The sequence below is a fragment of the Nilaparvata lugens genome, chromosome 2 (assembly GCF_014356525.2).
Source record: "Nilaparvata lugens isolate BPH chromosome 2, ASM1435652v1, whole genome shotgun sequence".
In the NCBI taxonomy this organism is placed as follows: domain Eukaryota; kingdom Metazoa; phylum Arthropoda; class Insecta; order Hemiptera; family Delphacidae; genus Nilaparvata; species Nilaparvata lugens.
The window spans coordinates 42,473,043-42,493,266 of NC_052505.1; the positions used below are offsets into that span (position 1 = coordinate 42,473,043).

The window sequence follows — 20,224 nt, forward strand, 5'->3', positions numbered from 1 at the left end:
AAACATTAAGCAATGAAAACAGTTTATCCAATATGTTGCTTATTTGAAATGACCCTGATCAAGACCAGATAAGCAAAGTGGATAATATTAATTTTTCGTGATAGGTTATTATAACTACTCTAGATACTTTGTTACCAAATATATTATAATATCCTAGAGCCTATTGATTGAATTCTCCAATTGGTTTTAATTTATTTAGTAGCCAACCTATCGATAAAAAATGGATGATCAATTATTGATTCACAAGAAAGTATAATAAGAGAATAATATTCAATCAAATAATATTCTAATCATGTTTAGAAAAAAATCAGTGATTGGAACATATTATGTCTCGATAATATTTCAGATATCATTGACACTACGAAAACTGACGATTTGAAGCCAAAATTAGTAAAATAAATCAACAAAAAAGATGTTTCATTATTAAAATTGAAAAAGATTCACCAAATTATTTTATTGTTTGAATTCGCTGTTCGCTGCACGGCTCGCTGTGCAGTGAATTGCACTTCGCTGCACTGTTCCAGGTTTGGTTCGGCATGTGTGCGGACATATCTTAATAATGAATATCGAAAGAAAACCAATTGTTCCGATAGAACCTACCGATACATGGCACCGATAAAACGCCGTATTGATACATGATATTTAGAAAATGCCACATCGATACACCAACCTACATCATCCTTCACTAATACCCCACTCATACACTGGCTAAATTTCAACTCTGTCCTTGATATACAATTTGCTAATTGACGGAAGTGTCAAAAAAATCCCGTATCTCAACAAAATAATGATAATAACAATAATAATAATTTTTATTTCCATTAAGATGTGTACAAAAGAACAAAAAACAATATTATATAAAATAACATTGATTACACTGTATGAATAGTTAAATGATACCTAAGTCTGTATATAGCTAATGTTGTGAAAAAAACATAACCAAATATCACTTCTACATGTACACACAAACATCTGAAAGGAAATAATTAGGTACTCCCGAGGCAAAGGCCTATATGGGAGTCCCAGCATAAAGAAATAAACCAGAAACACACTTATAATTTGTAGATGAACAAAAAGATAATAAACTGAGGTAAACTTATTTATTATTTACATTAAAATATTAAATGTTTGATTTAATTTGTTATTTTGTGGTGACAGTGCTTGGTCGGGCTACAACTTACTAATTTTGTGTTGTTAATATTATTCAGAATCAGTCCTTTACTTAAATTATATATCATTGGAATCAACTGTAGATTTCGGAGTCTAAAAAAATTATTTCTATTAGGATTTAAGTTAATTTGTTGAAGAAGACTTCAACATCATTCGTTTCTAATAACCAGACTTTTAATTTAACCTTGAAGCTTACCATATTATTCAGCTGTTTCAATTCTAAGGGTAACATGTTATACACTCTTTGTGAGAAATATAGGTAGTGTCTTCGATAGATTTCTTTGAAGGGTCTGGGTGGAATCCAGTTCCCTGTTGATCTCAAGCTATAAGTGCTACTAGCTGGATTAAGTTTAGCACTTCTGAAGAAAAAGATCATCAACACTTTATAGAAATATAGATATCTTAGTGGGAGAAACCCCCATTCTTTGAATAAGGGATATGAACTTGTCATACGGTGCTTCTTAGCTAAGGTCCTCATGATATATTTATGTCCTACAATAAGTGGTTTGATAGTGGAGTAGTATGCACCACCCCATACAGCGATTCCATATTGTAATCTGCTTTCTATCAGCACGTGATATAGAGAGTGTAAAATATATTCAGGAAAGAGATAGCGGATGTGATATAACTTCCGACATATTGAATTGAGGTGATTTTTCAATTTATTAATATGCTGACACCAAGTGTGGCTTGAGTCCAAAATTATTCCAAGGTATTTGGTTTGATTTATTTCAGTTATGGAATTGCATTTACAATTTATGTAGGGATATTTGCAAGAAGCAGTATGCAATGGAATACACAAATTAGGTCTAGCAGCGTCTTTAACATTAGATTGCAACTCATAAACTATTATGTTGGACTTTTCTGCATTTAGTTCTAAGGAATTTAATTGAAACCATGAGCTTAAAGATTGTATCATCAGGTATCATCAGGTTGGTTGCAGATCTGTGAGGTAATTAAACAATCTGACTCTATTAAATATCTTGGGCTAATATAGGATCAAAGTCTAAATTGGGATTTGCATGTGAATAAAGTAAAAGGGTACCTCTTATATTTGGTTAGGACTTTCTATCAACTGTGTCAATTCTTCCCTGTAAATATTCTTCGTGTAATGTATTTCTCTTTTTTCAATAGTAGGTGGAATACGGAATCTCATGTTATGCATATACCTTCATGTCTCATTTTAAAAATCTTATAGTCCTAAGTAGAAGACTTATTCAAAGTAGTAAGCTGAGAAACACATGGGGCTAATATCTAATCCATTATTGAATATGAATTTCAGTGTAGTATGGCCTTTTTACTGTAGTTACTTCTGTATCCTTTAAAGTTTAACCTTTGCTTTGAGCTTTGATCTGCAAACATTGTTTTATTTATCACTGTTATGTCTCATCTTTTATTTTTCATTTTTCTTCTCCCTCTCTTGTCATGAATTATGCTGGTGATTCTTCCTCCCATTTTTTCGCAGTCTGAACTACATCATTTCATAATATAAGTATATTTAAAGAGAGGAAATGCTACAACCAATCAATAAAATTACTTGATGATGGTGATTGAATGTGTGTGTGTGTGTGTGTGTGTGTGTGTGTGTGTGTGTGTGTGTGTGTGTGTGTGTGTGTGTGTGTGTGTGTGTGTGTGTGTGTGTGTGTTGTGTGTGTGTGTGTGTGTGTGTGTGTGTGTGTGTGTGTGTGTGTGTGTGTGTGTAGGATTTTTTCTCCTCCTATATCTGATTAAACCTCAACTCCTGCTCACGGACAAGTGCTTCATGAAGCACTTTGTGAGCAGTTATTGTTCACATTAATATTATATTATATATAATATACTTTATATATAATATATTATATATATTATATTATATACTATTACTTACAATTTATTATTAAATTTTAGATGGATTATTGTTGTATTTGTCAAGCTAGACTCTATTTGGTTTCTGTATATGTATTTATGAGTGTGAATAAATTTGAATTTGAATTTGTAGATCTTCCTTGAGCATTTGAACTAGTTGGTCTTTTCTATCAGCACAGTAGCTCGTAGGTAGCTCGCGGTATCATCGGCAAATGCAGTTATGGCTCCATGGAGGTCACTGTTGCACAAGTTATTAATATAAACAAGAAATAACTCAGCGGAAAGTCCTGATCCCTGAGGTACACCGCAAGTAATAGACATTTTCTCACTAAGGGCTTCGCCAATTTTAACTTGTTGAGTTCTATTCCCCAGGAAACTTTTGAACCAGGCGTTGCACACACCCCTCACTCCGGCATTGCACAATTTAGTGATTAATATATCATGTTTAACCGTATCGAACGCTTTTTGTATGTCAAGGAAGAGGCTAGCACACTTCTTGTTCTCATTTATGCCATTGTAAATTTCGGAAGTTAGTTTCAACACAGCATCTTCAGTATTGCGACCTTTTTGGAAACCAAACTGGTTCTCACTATAAAAACATTGTGTTGTTAAAAAATTTACCAACCTGATATGAACTAGTTTTTCCAGAATTTTAGCAAACACAGATAATAGTGCTATCGGTCTGTAATTGTTTGGGTTTTCTCTATCCCCATTTTTGAAAATTGGAACAATTATGGCATTTTTTAGTTGATTGGGATATTTTCCTGAGGTCATACTAAGATTAAATATATTACTTAGGATGGAGGATATTTTTTCAACCACGTCTTTTATCAAATCAATTCTCAAATTGTCAAAGCCAGGAACCTTTCTCGACTTCATAGATTTTACAATAGTTTCAACTTCATGGCTCGATACAGGCATGAAAAACATAGATGAGAATGAGCGACTGCTCGTTGAAGGGACTTCATTTCTGGAATGATCTGAGTTTTTTTGATTTGTGTGAGTAGTATTGGGTTTTTCTTGCGTATTACTTGAAATATTAACAAAGTGTTTATTCAATTCATTTGCAATTTCTATGTTTTCACTCAGCAACGCGCCTGTCATTGGTTTATTCGATTTACCTCTTTCTTTGTGTTCGTTTCAACGATCAGATTATTAACGATTCTCCAGCCTTCTTTCACATTACCTCTTAAATTGGTTTAGGTTTTTTGAAAATAAATACATTTGGAGTTTTGAATTTGAATTTTGATTTTATCGCGAAGTTACCTGTATCTTTTAATAAGGCTTTCATTATAAGGTTGTACTAATGTATTTTTATAAAGATTATTTTTTGTTTCTATACTACTTAGCAGCTGAGGAGTTAACCAGGGTTTATTTAGGGGTGTAGAATAATTCTTTTTTCGAACATTTACTTTACAAGAGTCCTCGATACAGCTATTGAAGATATACAAAAATTTCTCAAAAGCAATGTCTATGTCATTAATATTATAGATACTAGACCAATCCGCCTCTGCTAGCTTATTATTTAGTAACTACTTGTTGATTATTTTATATTCAGGGCTTAGTTTCTTATTATATTTTAACTTTCCCGTGGTAATATTCATATACAACTCCAGTGTACAATGATCAGTGATTCCACTGTTCTGGATTTTAGCAAAAGGATTAAAATTATATTTCAATTGGGAATACCGGATGAAAATATGATCAATGCAAGAACAAGAGTTGAATGAAACACGTGTTGGTTCATTTACATAGGAGTTGAAGCCAAAGCTTGCCATGATATATCATTCTATATTCATCGGTTTGAAAATCGGAGTTAAGTAGGTCGATGTTCACATCGCCAGTAACAATGATAGTCTCGTCTCCTAGTGTTTCTAACGTTGCTTTTATTTCATCACAGAAAGTAGCGATTGATATTGAATGAATTCTATACAGTGCAATCAGAGTGATTGTCGTATTATTGATGACTAGGCTCACTTTCAGAGCGTCAGCGGAAACCAGCGCTATCTCATCGGCTGATGCTTCAAAATTATCTCTAACATAAACTGCAACTCCACCTGATCTGTAGCTGTCATTAAAATTCAAAAAGCAATTATATCCTTCTATAGGGTATTGACCTGTTTCTTCGCTGTATATCCAAGTTTCCGTTAATACTATACAAATCGGTTTTCTTGGGTATTTTTCTAGCTCATTGGTGAATAAATCGAGATTTTCACTCATGCTCCTTATATTTGGAGTTAAACAGAGAAATGTATTTTCATTAATCATGCTTGGCATTTGGCTGGAGGACTGAAGAGAATGCAAAGCCCATATAAATATTTACATATTAGCTTCGTATAGTTATTAGATTTTTCAACCAAAATCACAATGAGGATATTATTATTTGCAATTTTTCAACCAAAATCACAATGAGGATATTAATATTTGCATCATGTATGTGAAAGGCTTCAAGTTCTAAAATATACTTACAAAGTCTGAAATATATGTCTACTAAATCTACGAATTCTACTACTACTCCAAATACTTGTAATAAGTCAACAAATATATTCAATGAGGAAATAATTTAAATGTTTTGATACTTATTAAAGTCATATGAAATAAAAAGAAAAGAATCTAGTTACAATGTGTAGACTAACAAGAGAAATCGTGGATTTTTTTGAATATTGAATTCTTCACTTTATAAAAAAGGATGATGAATAACATGAATTTGAGTAACTTACGTACCTAAGATTCCATATGAATACTTAAAAGTTGATAATACGTTTCTACTTCTGCTCAGTCTCTTCTAATACCGGTACTTCCTCATTTGATTTCGCATCTGCAGCTTTCTCTTGTTGTGCCAACTTATTCACTTCCACGATTGTTCCGAAGATTACCGCCGGGTGCACAGGTTAAGATAGCTTTTCCAAGTCCTTGAGTGTTTCCAAAGTTATCACCCATACAATTCCAAATTCCCGTACAATTCCCGTACATTTCCCGCCCAAATGAAATTCACGTACAATATCCTGAATTTCCCGGTTTTCCCGCCGCGTGGACACCCTGTTAATTTATGGCATAGGTATTCAATATGCCTTCTCCATTTGAATCCCTCCTCGATTATCTAGCCCAAATATTTTATTTGAGTAGTCCTTTCAATCTAAGGACAGCTACAGGAAGCATCATCAAATAAATTGAAATTTATATGCAATTTAAGTGAACAGTTTGTCTCTTCATGACCAGAGATATTTCTTGAAAAGGGAATATATAATATATATATATTATATATATATATATATATATATATATTATATATATATATATATATATATATATATTATATATATATATATATTTCAATATTTAAGCTTAGGGTGTTAACATATAACCATTTCTTCAGAGTGGAGATACCTCTAGAGGCGGCTCCATAGACTCTCTGCCAGATGCTCTCTCTAAACAACAGCACAATATCGTCAGCAAATGAGAATACCACATCTTTTTTCAGGTATAATCTGAGTATCACATTTACATAAAGAAGGAATACCGGAGAAAGGCAGATCACTCACGCAGTCATCAAGAGTAAGAATTTGTGATCTATGCGCAAGGTAGCTCTAGAACAATCTCAGAGTTGTACTTCTGATTCCTGCTCGATTTAGTAGTTGGCTGTGAGCCACAGTATCGAAAGCCTTGGCTAGATCAAGGAAAACAACAAATCTACCACAGAATTTGAGAAATGGATTAGAGGATCATCAATACATTTATTTTTTTGAAATCCAAATTTGTGGTCTTCTACTATCCTATGAAGGCAAAGGATTGAATAATTTTAAATTTCATTACTTTCTCCATTATTTTCGTTGATGAACTAAACAAACTGATTGGTCTATAGTTCTCAGTGAGTTTTCTATCACCTGATCTGAATAGAGGTTTGATATTGGTAACCTGAACAATATTGTGAAAAAACTCCCCGCAAAAACATTTATTTATAATGGATGAGAAAGGATAGACAATTTAATCGGCTACTATTTTTAAAGTTTTACTATTTATACCATCAATACCTGGACAAGTATTATTTTTCAGACTGTGTATGGCATTTTTTATTTAAATTTCATCTACCGGTTCCAAGACAAAAGAGTCGGTCAATCTCATTTTTTGTCTTATACTTGAATATTCATGAGCGGACTGGCTCATATATGGTATATTTAGGGGTGTAGAATAATTCTTTTTTCGAACATTTACTTTACAAGAGTCCTCGATACAGCTATTGAAGATATACAAAAATTTCTCAAAAGCAATGTCTATGTCATTAATATTATAGATACTAGACCAATCCGCCTCTGCTAGCTTATTATTTAGTAACTACTTGTTGATTATTTTATATTCAGGGCTTAGTTTCTTATTATATTTTAACTTTCCCGTGGTAATATTCATATACAACTCCAGTGTACAATCATCAGTGATTCCACTGTTCTGGATTTTAGCAAAAGGATTACAATTATATTTCAATTGGGAATACCGGATGAAAATATGATCAATGCAAGAACAAGAGTTGAATGAAACACGTGTTGGTTCATTTACATAGGAGTTGAAGCCAAAGCTTGCCATGATATATCATTCTATATTCATCGGTTTGAAAATCGGAGTTAAGTAGGTCGATGTTCACATCGCCAGTAACAATGATAGTCTCGTCTCCTAGTGTTTCTAACGTTGCTTTTATTTCATCACAGAAAGTAGCGATTGATATTGAATGAATTCTATACAGTGCAATCAGAGTGATTGTCGTATTATTGATGACTAGGCTCACTTTCAGAGCGTCAGCGGAAACCAGCGCTATCTCATCGGCTGATGCTTCAAAATTATCTCTAACATAAACTGCAACTCCACCTGATCTGTAGCTGTCATTAAAATTCAAAAAGCAATTATATCCTTCTATAGGGTATTGACCTGTTTCTTCGCTGTATATCCAAGTTTCCGTTAATACTATACAAATCGGTTTTCTTGGGTATTTTTCTAGCTCATTGGTGAATAAATCGAGATTTTCACTCATGCTCCTTATATTTGGAGTTAAACAGAGAAATGTATTTTCATTAATCATGCTTGGCATTTGGCTGGAGGACTGAAGAGAATGCAAAGCCCATATAAATATTTACATATTAGCTTCGTATAGTTATTAGATTTTTCAACCAAAATCACAATGAGGATATTATTATTTGCAATTTTTCAACCAAAATCACAATGAGGATATTAATATTTGCATCATGTATGTGAAAGGCTTCAAGTTCTAAAATATACTTAAAAAGTCTGAAATATATGTCTACTAAATCTACGAATTCTACTACTACTCCAAATACTTGTAATAAGTCAACAAATATATTCAATGAGGAAATAATTTAAATGTTTTGATACTTATTAAAGTCATATGAAATAAAAAGAAAAGAATCTAGTTACAATGTGTAGACTAACAAGAGAAATCGTGGATTTTTTTGAATATTGAATTCTTCACTTTATAAAAAAGGATGATGAATAACATGAATTTGAGTAACTTACGTACCTAAGATTCCATATGAATACTTAAAAGTTGATAATACGTTTCTACTTCTGCTCAGTCTCTTCTAATACCGTACTTCCTCATTTGATTTCGCATCTGCAGCTTTCTCTTGTTGTGCCAACTTATTCACTTCCACGATTGTTCCGAAGATTACCGCCGGGTGCACAGGTTAAGATAGCTTTTCCAAGTGTTTGAGTGTTTCCAAAGTTATCACCCATACAATTCCAAATTCCCGTACAATTCCCGTACATTTCCCGCCCAAATGAAATTCACGTACAATATCCTGAATTTCCCGGTTTTCCCGCCGCGTGGACACCCTGTTAATTTATGGCATAGGTATTCAATATGCCTTCTCCATTTGAATCCCTCCTCGATTATCTAGCCCAAATATTTTATTTGAGTAGTCCTTTCAATCTAAGGACAGCTACAGGAAGCATCATCAAATAAATTGAAATTTATATGCAATTTAAGTGAACAGTTTGTCTCTTCATGACCAGAGATATTTCTTGAAAAGGGAATATATAATATATATATATATATATATATATATATATATATATATATATAATATATATATATATATTTCAATATTTAAGCTTAGGGTGTTAACATATAACCATTTCTTCAGAGTGGAGATACCTCTAGAGGCGGCTCCATAGACTCTCTGCCAGATGCTCTCTCTAAACAACAGCACAATATCGTCAGCAAATGAGAATACCACATCTTTTTTCAGGTATAATCTGAGTATCACATTTACATAAAGAAGGAATACCGGAGAAAGGCAGATCACTCACGCAGTCATCAAGAGTAAGAATTTGTGATCTATGCGCAAGGTAGCTCTAGAACAATCTCAGAGTTGTACTTCTGATTCCTGCTCGATTTAGTAGTTGGCTGTGAGCCACAGTATCGAAAGCCTTGGCTAGATCAAGGAAAACAACAAATCTACCACAGAATTTGAGAAATGGATTAGAGGATCATCAATACATTTATTTTTTTGAAATCCAAATTTGTGGTCTTCTACTATCCTATGAAGGCAAAGGATTGAATAATTTTAAATTTCATTACTTTCTCCATTATTTTCGTTGATGAACTAAACAAACTGATTGGTCTATAGTTCTCAGTGAGTTTTCTATCACCTGATTTGAATAGAGGTTTGATATTGGTAACCTGAACAATATTGTGAAAAAACTCCCCGCAAAAACATTTATTTATAATGGATGAGAAAGGATAGACAATTTAATCGGCTACTATTTTTAAAGTTTTACTATTTATACCATCAATACCTGGACAAGTATTATTTTTCAGACTGTGTATGGCATTTTTTATTTAAATTTCATCTACCGGTTCCAAGACAAAAGAGTCGGTCAATCTCATTTTTTGTCTTATACTTGAATATTCATGAGCGGACTGGCTCATATATGGTATATTTAGGTATTCTATCAGCATCAGTTTTACCGACATTCACAAACATCAAGTTCAATAAATCTCATTACGGACATGTATCTCTAACTTTTCTGAGAGCTTGTATATTCGTTGCTCTCAATTCTAACATTGAGGCTACCTCTTGTGGGATAACTATAGATATCAGTATTGACTTTAAAACTATTCAGGTGTTTCTTAAACAACACGAAAACACATAATGTGTGGGCAGAGGCAGTAACCTCAATTCATGGAATAGTTCTCTACATGAAGCTAGGGGGTGGTACAGTCATTACAGATAAATCTTACAGCCCTCTTCTGCAGTCTGAAAAGTGTGATAATTTCTCCATAATTGTGAGCCATAATCGAAATGGACCTTAAGGTAAGCACTCTTATTAATATTTTTAATAAATATAATATCCAAATTCATTTTTAGGTCACAGAGGAACCCACATAAAGTGATGAAGAAGGGTTGAATAGAATTTATTGAAACAGCAATGCTTTTGCAATGACATTGGAGAATAATTTCCACTTGGGCATGCTATGGGACCTTCCTGAAAATAATAATAATAAATAAAATTGAGGGTGATGCCAACATGACCTCATAGGCTTGTGGATTGATAATGAGTGAGAGGGATGATGATGAGAGGTGACGACTACTTTTTAGATAGTCGGGACCGACAGAAATCCCGAAAGACGGGGTGGCCATATCTATGTGATTGTACTGTGGACAAAAACTTTTGCCCGTTCGAGATTCGAACTCGGGTTATCTTGATTATTAGACCGGCGCGGTCTGATGAATGAATAAATAATTATGAAAAAATTGCAATGTGAATTTATCTTTCAAGTAATGTTGTTTTGGGCTTATAATGAAAGATTTAATATGAATGAATCTTTCAAGTAATGGAATTAAGGGCTTCTAGCGGTTACTGTATAGTGATTCAACTTTTTCCGATAGCCAAGAATAAAGTCTCTTAAAAACTATTTGCCTGATGAGTTGTTTTGTATCAAAGCGCTTGATAAATAAGCAGCTCGCATTAAAGAATATTTTTTGTCATAGAGAGCACTGTTTGTAACAAGTCATTTACCCTACTCCCTACCTAGCCACCTTTTTAATTGCCCTCCTAACCTACCATACCGCAAAATTGTATAAATATTCGTTTTGAAAGATACTTTAACACAAACACTATAGGCCTATTTCAACATTAATGAATACGGTACCGGTTACTTGGCAATCAATTCAAAATTTTGTAGACAAGAATAAAATTCTAAGGCAAACTTAGGTAGCCTACTTACAGTAGGCCTACGGTTTTTTAAATATAAGTTGAAATAATATAGAAGTAGAATTTAAACCTGAGAGTACATACACTTAAACTCATTTAAGCACAAATTCAAAACGACATTAAATTGACGTGTTTCTAGAAAAAGTCAGCTTTTTGATAGATCTATTAGTAGTTTGAAATAACGCAACAAGACTATAAATTAAAACTTATCTTCTCGTTAACATAAAATTCACCTTACCTATATTTTTTATGTTGAGAAGCACAGAGGAACTGAAACGGTGATTTTTAATAAGAATAAAGAATTATTGACGGAATTACCTTTTAATTCTATATAACCTAAACAGAAAACAAAACAGCCAACTTGTAGACGTAGATATATGAGGATCGAAATCAATGACACAGTATACAAATACGGGAGACAGCCACTCGGACGACGGAGCGCTCGGACGACTTTGTAAACAAACCATTTACCACTTTGTCGACATTGTAAACAAACTATATATAGCTAATCCATGACGTAGGCAGCTCTCAGCGCTCCAGGTGGAATAATTTGCTTTCAAAATATGTAGCTCTATGAATCCCTTGTTCCCACCTACAAATACAATCATACAGTATGGACACAGAATAGATATGTATATGTGTATATATGAATATGTATACTGTGGTATGGAAACTTGGCCGACTTGGCTATATATAGCTTAGACCAGTTATAGAATAGACACGTCTCATTGTATATGCATACTGAAAGTCGATGAAGCCAACATCTACTGCCAAATCCACCCATCTTGACGTCACAACAGTGACGTCACGCATCGTAAAGGAATGAATTATAGAAAACTTTTTTGAGTTTGTGGTGTTTAACTTTACATTGTTGTTGAACATACTGTAGCTTGTTTTCCATAGCAGATTTTTATTTATGAAAGTGGTAATCTCCTGCGCAGCATATAATTGCACTGAAATTTTTAGGAAAAAAAGTGGAATATCTTTTCATGCGTGAATTGAAATTTATAAATAAATATTGTAAGTTGTAACTGTAATATTATCCTTGGTTATGATGTAAGTGAACTCATTGTAGCATGACAATAAATTAGTTTTGTAGGCTACCGTACCTTTTTTTCAAAACAAATTATAAATAAATAAATAATCTTTATTACCTTGTAAGCTAATTGTAGCAATTGGTTCGTCATAAAACAAGCATACAAAACATATATATATATATATATATATATATATATATATATATATATATATATATATATATATCAACAAAGGAGAAATTGATAAAGCCTATATTAAAAGCAAAAGTCTTTGGTGCAAGAAAGACAATATAACATAAAAAAAGAACAATATCTCATAAAGTTCATGAATAAAATTTTTTGATGGTAGCATTCGGGATATAAAAAAACTCCCTTATTGAATACAGAGGGGTTTTCACAAGAAATGCATGGGTGCATTTGTTGAACTGTTGTGTTGTAAGAGTCCTCACTGATGCTGGCAGCCGGTTGAAAAGCCTCATGCTGAGGCTACCAGGGCTATTTTGAATCCTACTCAGTCTTGTGAAGGGCAGGTTGAGTTGGCTTCTGCCTCTTGTGCTGTGGTCATGAAAGTTACTCCTCAGGCTCAAACATTCCAGGCTGCCCTTGATTTGTTTAATGGATATGAAGATGTAGAGGCAGATGATTGTCATGACCGATTCTGCACAAAACAGTGGGCGACAATGATCAATTGTGCCAGAGCCCGTGATAATTCTGATGGCCCTCTTCTGCAGTAGGAGAACTCTATCAATGCCGCTGGCTGCACCCCAGTGTTCCAAATAATACATCACTATTCCTTGGAAGAAAGAGATATTATGCAGTCCTCACATAGCTTTTAGATACACACAGCATCAGCTGCCTGAGTAGGTAGATTACTCTGGACAGCTTTGTACATATGAAGTTGATATGTGGGTTCCATGTCAATTTCGAATCCAAATGGAAACCCAGAAGCCCAACACTTCTCGCCTGATCTGTGACATTTCTCAAGCCAAATATTATCCTTTGAGTCTCATCCTCATTTAGTTTGAGATAGTTGGACTCAAACCAAGCTGAGACGGTACTCAGAAACTGACTCATTTCTACATTCAGATTTTCCACTGATTTATTGACATCATACAATGTGGTGTCATCTGCATATGCAATCAACTTGTTACCTAACACTGATGGAACATCATTCATCATGATAATGAAAAGTAGGGGTCCCAACATGGATCCTTGGGGAACCCCATGAAGAATCGCTTCCAACCCATATAACCTTCCATTCACCTGAACTGCCTGGCTACGATCTGACAGATAAGACTTGATGAGCTTCAATGTCCCCTCTGTGACTCCATAATAATCCAACTTGAACAGAAGAGTTTGGTGGTCGACAGTGTCAAAAGCACGGCTCAGATCACACAATGTCAATCGGTGAAAACACGGCTCTCAAAATCCTCCAGAATAGTGGTTACCAGCCTTCCAACTGCCTGGGCTGTAGTTCTGCCAACTCTAAAACCAAACTGAGCATCCACAAACAAACCATTGCTCTCAAAGTACCAGCATAACTGCTTTTTGATAATAGATTCAAGGATTTTAGAGAAGACTGGCAGGATAGAGATAGGCCTGAAATTACCAGGCATATCAAATGATCCCTTCTTATGCACTGGAATGGTCTTAGCAATCTTCAGAATAGTAGGGAAGACACCCTCTGTGATACATGCATTCAGGCAAGAGGTCAGGGGTATAAGGATTTGCAAAATGACACTCTTGATCAGATTTACTGACATGCCAAAAAAGTCTCTACTATTTGAACTTTTCAATTCACCAACAGTTTCCAACACCTCCTCACATGAAACCGGTCGAAGTGAGAAAGCTGTCTCAGGCTTGGGCACAGCATTCAGAAAATGCAGGGCTGATACTTCTGGAGTGCCTATAGAATCACGAACTGCCTTAACTGAGTCCACAAAGTAGGAGTTGAAGACATCTGGCTCGATCCTTGTGGTTCTTTGTTGTGACCCTATTTCTCTCCTAATGACTCTCCATGCAGCTGAGCACTTATTTTGTGAAGAGTTTATATGCTGTGCATTTGCATTCTGTTTAGCTTTTAGAAGTATTTCTTTGTAATCTTTCTTGACCATTAAATACATTTGCTTGGCGTCATTTGTCTTGAGATTTCTGTACCGATCATAGGCTACAATGACCCAGTTCTTGAGAACAACCAATTCTTGGTTCATCCAACAGGGCTTATTTCTATGGTTGGGTTTTTGATCTGGTTTTTGTATCTTGACAGGAAAAACGTTGTCAAAAAGATACTTGAATCGACTGAAAAATTTGTTGAAATTTTCCTCTGCAGGGCCAGGTGTAACTATTTTGTTCCAGTTCACCAGTGACAAGAGGTGCGAGAAGTGGTTCAACTGACTCTTTGCAATTGGGTGCACCTTGATTTCCTCAGGAGGATCATTCCCAGAAAGATCAGAGCTCCTTTCATCCACAGAGAAACAGATAGACTCATGGTCACTCAAGGCATAACTCTCCACTGCAACTCTGTACAAACACTGTGGCAAGTTTGTTACCACATTATCTAGACAGGCTTCCTTTCTTGTGGGTTGTCTCACAGTGCAGTACAAATTCAGGAACCTCATTAGATTAACAAAAGTTGCAGTATTTGTGGATGCATCATCAAGAAAATTTAAATTAAAGTCACCACCTATAACAATATGATGATCTGGCATTTTCTTCACTAGTTGGAGAATAACCTGTTCCATATGTTCTATGAAATAATTTGGGTCACCATTGGGTGAACGGTACATGTTCGGACGCTTTCAATGTTGCTCTGTTGTCTGGTGTTGTGTGGTAGAGGGGGCAATTGAGGGGTGATGTGCAAAACATAATTGCCGCCAGTTGCCTTTTGCCAGCCAACCGAACAGCTCACTTCTCGTAATGTCGATTTTTTGCAAAGTGATCTATTGATTTATTGTGATTTATTACAAGTGTCGTCTTGTCTCGTATTGTGATCTGGACCCGGGATCCTGGAAACAAGGAGGATTTGGACATGAAGGTAGGCCTATGTTATTGTGCACTTAGCCATTTTAATTGTTCAACTTGCTACCCGACGCCAGACAACCCAAAAGTTCTGGATGTAATATTGATACAGTCCACAAACCAGAGTGCTGTTTGAGCCAGCCTCTGTTGAATTATACATTGGTCCAACCGTCCGGGATTGATTTGTTGATCGAATTTGAATAGGACATAAGTTTGAAATATCATCTAATAGGTTTGTCAGTTTTTATGCCTATTTTATTCTTGGTTTTTCTGTGTATATGGCTTGTTTTTGTTGTCGTAGATGAATATAGGCTTTATTTGTGGTATTCTTAAGAAATTTGGGCTCAATTTAAGTTGGAAATTGAGTAGAACAAGTAATATTTTCGTAAATAATTGTGTTGTAGTTTTATTGCATAAGATTGTTGCATTGGCGCCACAAGGCTGGACTGGCAAGTTCGTGTCGATAAGTAGAGAAAGACTTATACATTGTCTAGCTGTAACAGTAACTGGGACTGTTTCTTTTTTCAAAGGATACTTGCAGTTATTTGCTTTGATTATTGTCGTTACTTCGTTATTAATAGCAGATATTGTTTGTTCCAAGAGTATCGATACGGGATTATTAGCCTCGTAACCAATCATTTCTACTGAGCATAAGTTGAAATGCTGGCTTGGCTTGTATGATTAGATAAGCTAGCCATTGTTCATTACACTACTTCATTGCCTGCTCTCGTGTTTCCCTCTTATTCTTGTTTGGCTCTTTGTCTTACTCTTTCTCTTGATGAGCGCTCACTGTTATCGCCTCACTATGGGTGTTATCAAAGATTTGACATTTCAAAGAGATGCATTAATTTGTAAAATAAAACGGATTAATGAAATTGCCGAAGCTGTCAAAAAAGATCCGAAAAATAAAAAAATGAAGAATTTATTGAAAGTTATGGGTGAGCATATCGATCACCACCAGGTGGAGTTCAATGATAAAATAGATAAGATGCAGAGCTACTATAACAAACAAAATCCTTGATTGGAAACAAATGAACTTGAAAATTTGATGAGCCAATTTGATGAGTTTTTTTCAATGTCAAGGCTATTCTCGAAACTTTACCATCCACTCAAACAAATTTGAATATTAGTTCTTCCAATGTAGCTTCTTCACCTAGAACTGGAAATATCTCGTCAGTAGCCCTACCTAAGCTTCCTTTAATGACTTTTGACAGCGATTTGAGAATTTGGAGTCAATTTAAAAATTTATTTGAAGCCACAGTTCATAATAATGGTCAAATTGCTGACATGCAAAAACATACATATCTTCGGTCTGTACTGCGAGGCGATGCACTGTCAGTCATTTCTGTAGTCCCATTGACAAGTGATCATTATGCTGAGGCATGGAAATTATTATTACAATGACTCTTACAAGCTGACTGACGCATACTTGCAAGCAATTTTTGATATGCCAGCAGTTAATAAGCAACCAGACTCGCTACGAAAATTCATCACTCATTTAGCTGAGTATATTGCAGCACTAAAACCAATTGGTCATGCAGTTAATGACTGGTCGATTCTATTATTAATTGTCTTATGTAAAAAACTGACTGAAGAATTGAGAGAGAAGTGGCAGAGACTGCTAAGAAATGGAACAGTATCCGATTTGAAAAACTTCCAAATATTTTTGAATGATGAAGCTGTTATTTTAGAGGCTACTAAATCCACTGATTTATTGGGATCATCTACATCATCACAAGCCTCCTCACGTAAGCAGTTTGGGAAATCAAAACCCACTATGGGAAATTACAAGGCTTCAGCTATGATTGTTAAATCGAAATCGGGCGAGCTGAAATGTATTAAATGAAATAATTCTCATGAACTGGAAAATTGTGAAGTGTTCTTGAATCTCAAACCGTCTGATAGATTAAAACGTGTAAAAGAATGGAAACTGTGTATATGCTGTTTATTGGCAGGGCACTTTATTAGAGATTGTAGAAGAAGGAAGCCGTGCAGTCACTGTAATTCGCGTCATCATTTGCTCCTCCATTTAGAGCCGAAACAGCCACCTGTTGAAAACACCAACACATTGGCCGGTAATAAACAAATGAGCAGGGTAGACGTGCACGACGTCGCTGATCAAAGCCATCAAACATTTGTTACTGACTCAGCTAAGAAAGTATTTTCGAATGTAAATAACTCCTTAGTATTGTTACCAACTGTTAAATTGGGAGTTCGAGGTAATCAAGGCAATTATCATAAGGTCAGAGTATTATTAGATAGTGCAAGCACCGAGTCATTCATTACAAGGCGATGCATGAAAAAACTGGGTTTAGCTGTACAGAAAACACATAGTTTGCCAATCTATGGATTATCTGATACTAAACTGGAAGTGACAGATGAAATTACTAACTGTGAATTTGAAATACCAAACTCCCCTTCATTAAAAATTACCCCGTCGGGAGTCAACAAAATAGCAGCTACAAATCAGATGAGAAATGCGTACTGGGCACATATTGAAGGACTGGAGCTAGCAGATTCTGAATTTTTCCTTTCAGAGGAGGTTGATATTTTATTGGGTGCTGAATATTTCCCTTTCATTCTGACTGGAAGAAAGGTGATTGGTCCAGCGGGTACACCATCTGCCCTAGAAACTGTATGGGGCTACTGCCTGATGGGTAATGTATCAGAGGAGAGTTCTACTATCTCAAACAATCTGTGCATGTATTCCAATGCTAACTCAGAAGAGTTGGTGAAGCGATTTTGGGTCGTAGAAGAGCCACCGAGGACAAAAAAATTATTGGAAAGTGAAATGGCTTGTGAGGAGATATACAGATCAACTGTTTATCGTTTGAATACTGGTAGATACATTGTAGAATTACCATCCAAGGAAACAAATACGAGGGAGATATCGGGATATCTTGAAGGTAAAACTAATGTCGGAGAAAATGTTTTCATGATTCGAGATGAAGAATTGGGGAATAATTTAGAAGAAGTTCCAGGTAAACAAGGTATAGCCTTCAACAGTTATTTACCGATCAACGGTAATTTAGGGAAAGAGTTAAAAGTGATTCATAGTCCACATGAAATCAAACCAATGGGAAGACCCATACTGAAAAAGGAAACTGGAGAAGATGTTTTTGAAAGGGAGAAACGAAATTTGGAAGAGTTAGATGATGATAGACAGGATAATGTTGAAATAAAATGGACAAAATCCGAAAAGGGAGAAGAAATGAAAGAGTACTCTAACAACTATGTCATATGGTGTATCATCATTGCCATTTCTTGCCATTTGTACTACGCATCAGTGTATTGAAGATGAAGAAAAAATGTTCCCTGCGGCTTCTGAAGCCTTACGGTTTTCTACTTACATGGATGATATAGTTACATCAGTTTCATCAATGGAAGCAACCAAGCAACTGCAGCTTACTGAATTGTTAAGCAAAGAGAAATTTGAATTGCTAAAGTGGGCCAGCAATCATTCTACCATTCTATCAAATCTCCCTCCAGAGCATTGCGCTATTGATGCAAAAGATTTCACTTTTGAGTCTGATAAAACCATTAAAATTCTTGGCTTCCAATCGAATCCAATTGGTTACTACCTCTTCTACAGAGTGATGGTTCCATCCAGTCTAGCTACAAAACGAAATGTTTTATCAACTTTAGCACAAATTTTTGATCCATTAGGATATTTGACACCTTTCATGCTTACCTTCAAGAGTATAATTCAATATCTATGGCAATCGAGATGTGACTGGGATGATATAGCATCTGTGGAGGTAGTGAAGAAATGGGAGCTTTGTGTGGTTGTCCTAGTAGCTAGATTATTACATGGAGTTCAAGAAGTGCTTTCAAAAATTATAAACATAGATTATATTGCAGCTTGGACTTATTCAACTGTGGCAGTGAGTTGGATTCGGTCTTCACCTCATCGTTGGGCTAGGTTTGTGGCAAATCGTGTAAGTCAAGTACAGGAACACCTGTCTACAGAGCAATTCAGATATGTGTCAACCGAATGTAATCCAGCTGATTGTGCTAGTCGAGGACTATTTCTCAATGAATTAATTGGTAATTCTCTGTGGTGGAATGGGTCTGATTGGTTAGACAAACCACTGGAGTGCTGGCCACACCAAACCCACGGTAATGATGATGAGAATTCCAAACAGATTGAATTGGAAGCAATAAAAATTACTCTAGCAACACAGAGTAAAGACTCAGAGGAATCAATTATTCAATCGGTAAACTTGAGAAATCGATGGAGTTTACTCAAAAGAATTGTATCCTCATTCTGGAAATGTTGGCAATTGGAGTATGTATCTAGCTTGCAAACCCGAACAAAATGGTACAGAAAACATAGTAATGTTAACATTGAAGGTATGGTTCTCTTAAAGGAAAGTAACCTACCCCCTCTACACTGGAGGCTTGGCCGAATAATGAAGACATTCCCTGGACAGGATGGAGTTGTGAGAGTGGTGGAAGTACAGACTGCAAAGGGAAGTCTAACTAGAGCTGTCAATAGGGTATGTCTCCTCCCTATTGATGAAGATCAGGCCTTATTGAAGGGAACTTCAATAATTTTAGTGGTTAGTTTGTTTTTGTTTCTCATTTTACATTTGTGGGAAAGGTTCCCAAGTTGCTTTGTTTCTTGGTTTTATCTATATTGGTTGTACATAGTCATTATTTCTCATCCCATCCTCTCCTTTCCGTGGGCCTCCTACTCCTTTTGTATAAGTCTCCTCAAGGGCCCCTGAGGAGTGAAGATATTTTCCTTTTTTTTCCTAGTTTCCCTAGTAGGGTTCGTTATTAGTGGTTTTTGTATATATTTTTTTTTGTTTTGTTATTGTAAGTTCTTCCAAGGTGGGTGGAATGTTCGGATGCTATCAATGTTGCTCTGTTGTCTGGCATTGTGTGGTAGAGGGGGCAATTGAGGGGTGATGCGCAAAGCATAATCG

The 20,224-nt window shown here is 35.3% G+C and overlaps 2 protein-coding genes across 3 annotated transcripts in view; both read right to left on the reverse strand.

Moving 5' to 3' along the window:
- LOC111051535 (dolichyl-diphosphooligosaccharide--protein glycosyltransferase subunit 4) overlaps positions 1–11,651 on the reverse strand; it is a 32,279-nt gene extending 20,628 nt beyond the window's left edge. The window contains exon 1 of one of the 2 annotated variants that reach the window (XR_005570489.1): positions 11,477–11,647. The gene's annotated coding sequence lies outside the window, so the exon portion shown is untranslated. Of the gene's footprint in view, positions 1–11,476 lie in introns of both variants that reach the window. The other variant, XM_039421260.1, reaches the window with a different exon arrangement.
- A 2,024-nt stretch (positions 11,652–13,675) lies between these two features.
- On the reverse strand, positions 13,676–14,893 carry LOC120349623. The gene has a single exon (XM_039420084.1). It carries the CDS (start codon positions 14,891–14,893, stop codon positions 13,676–13,678), a length of 1,218 nt encoding a protein of 405 aa, XP_039276018.1.
- Positions 14,894–20,224: the final 5,331 nt, after the last annotated feature.

What these genes read in the sequence shown, in the direction of transcription:
- LOC120349623 (XM_039420084.1), bottom strand. Translation starts at nt 14,893, where the DNA reads ATGAGGTTCCTGAATTTGTACTGCACTGTGAGACAACCCACAAGAAAG.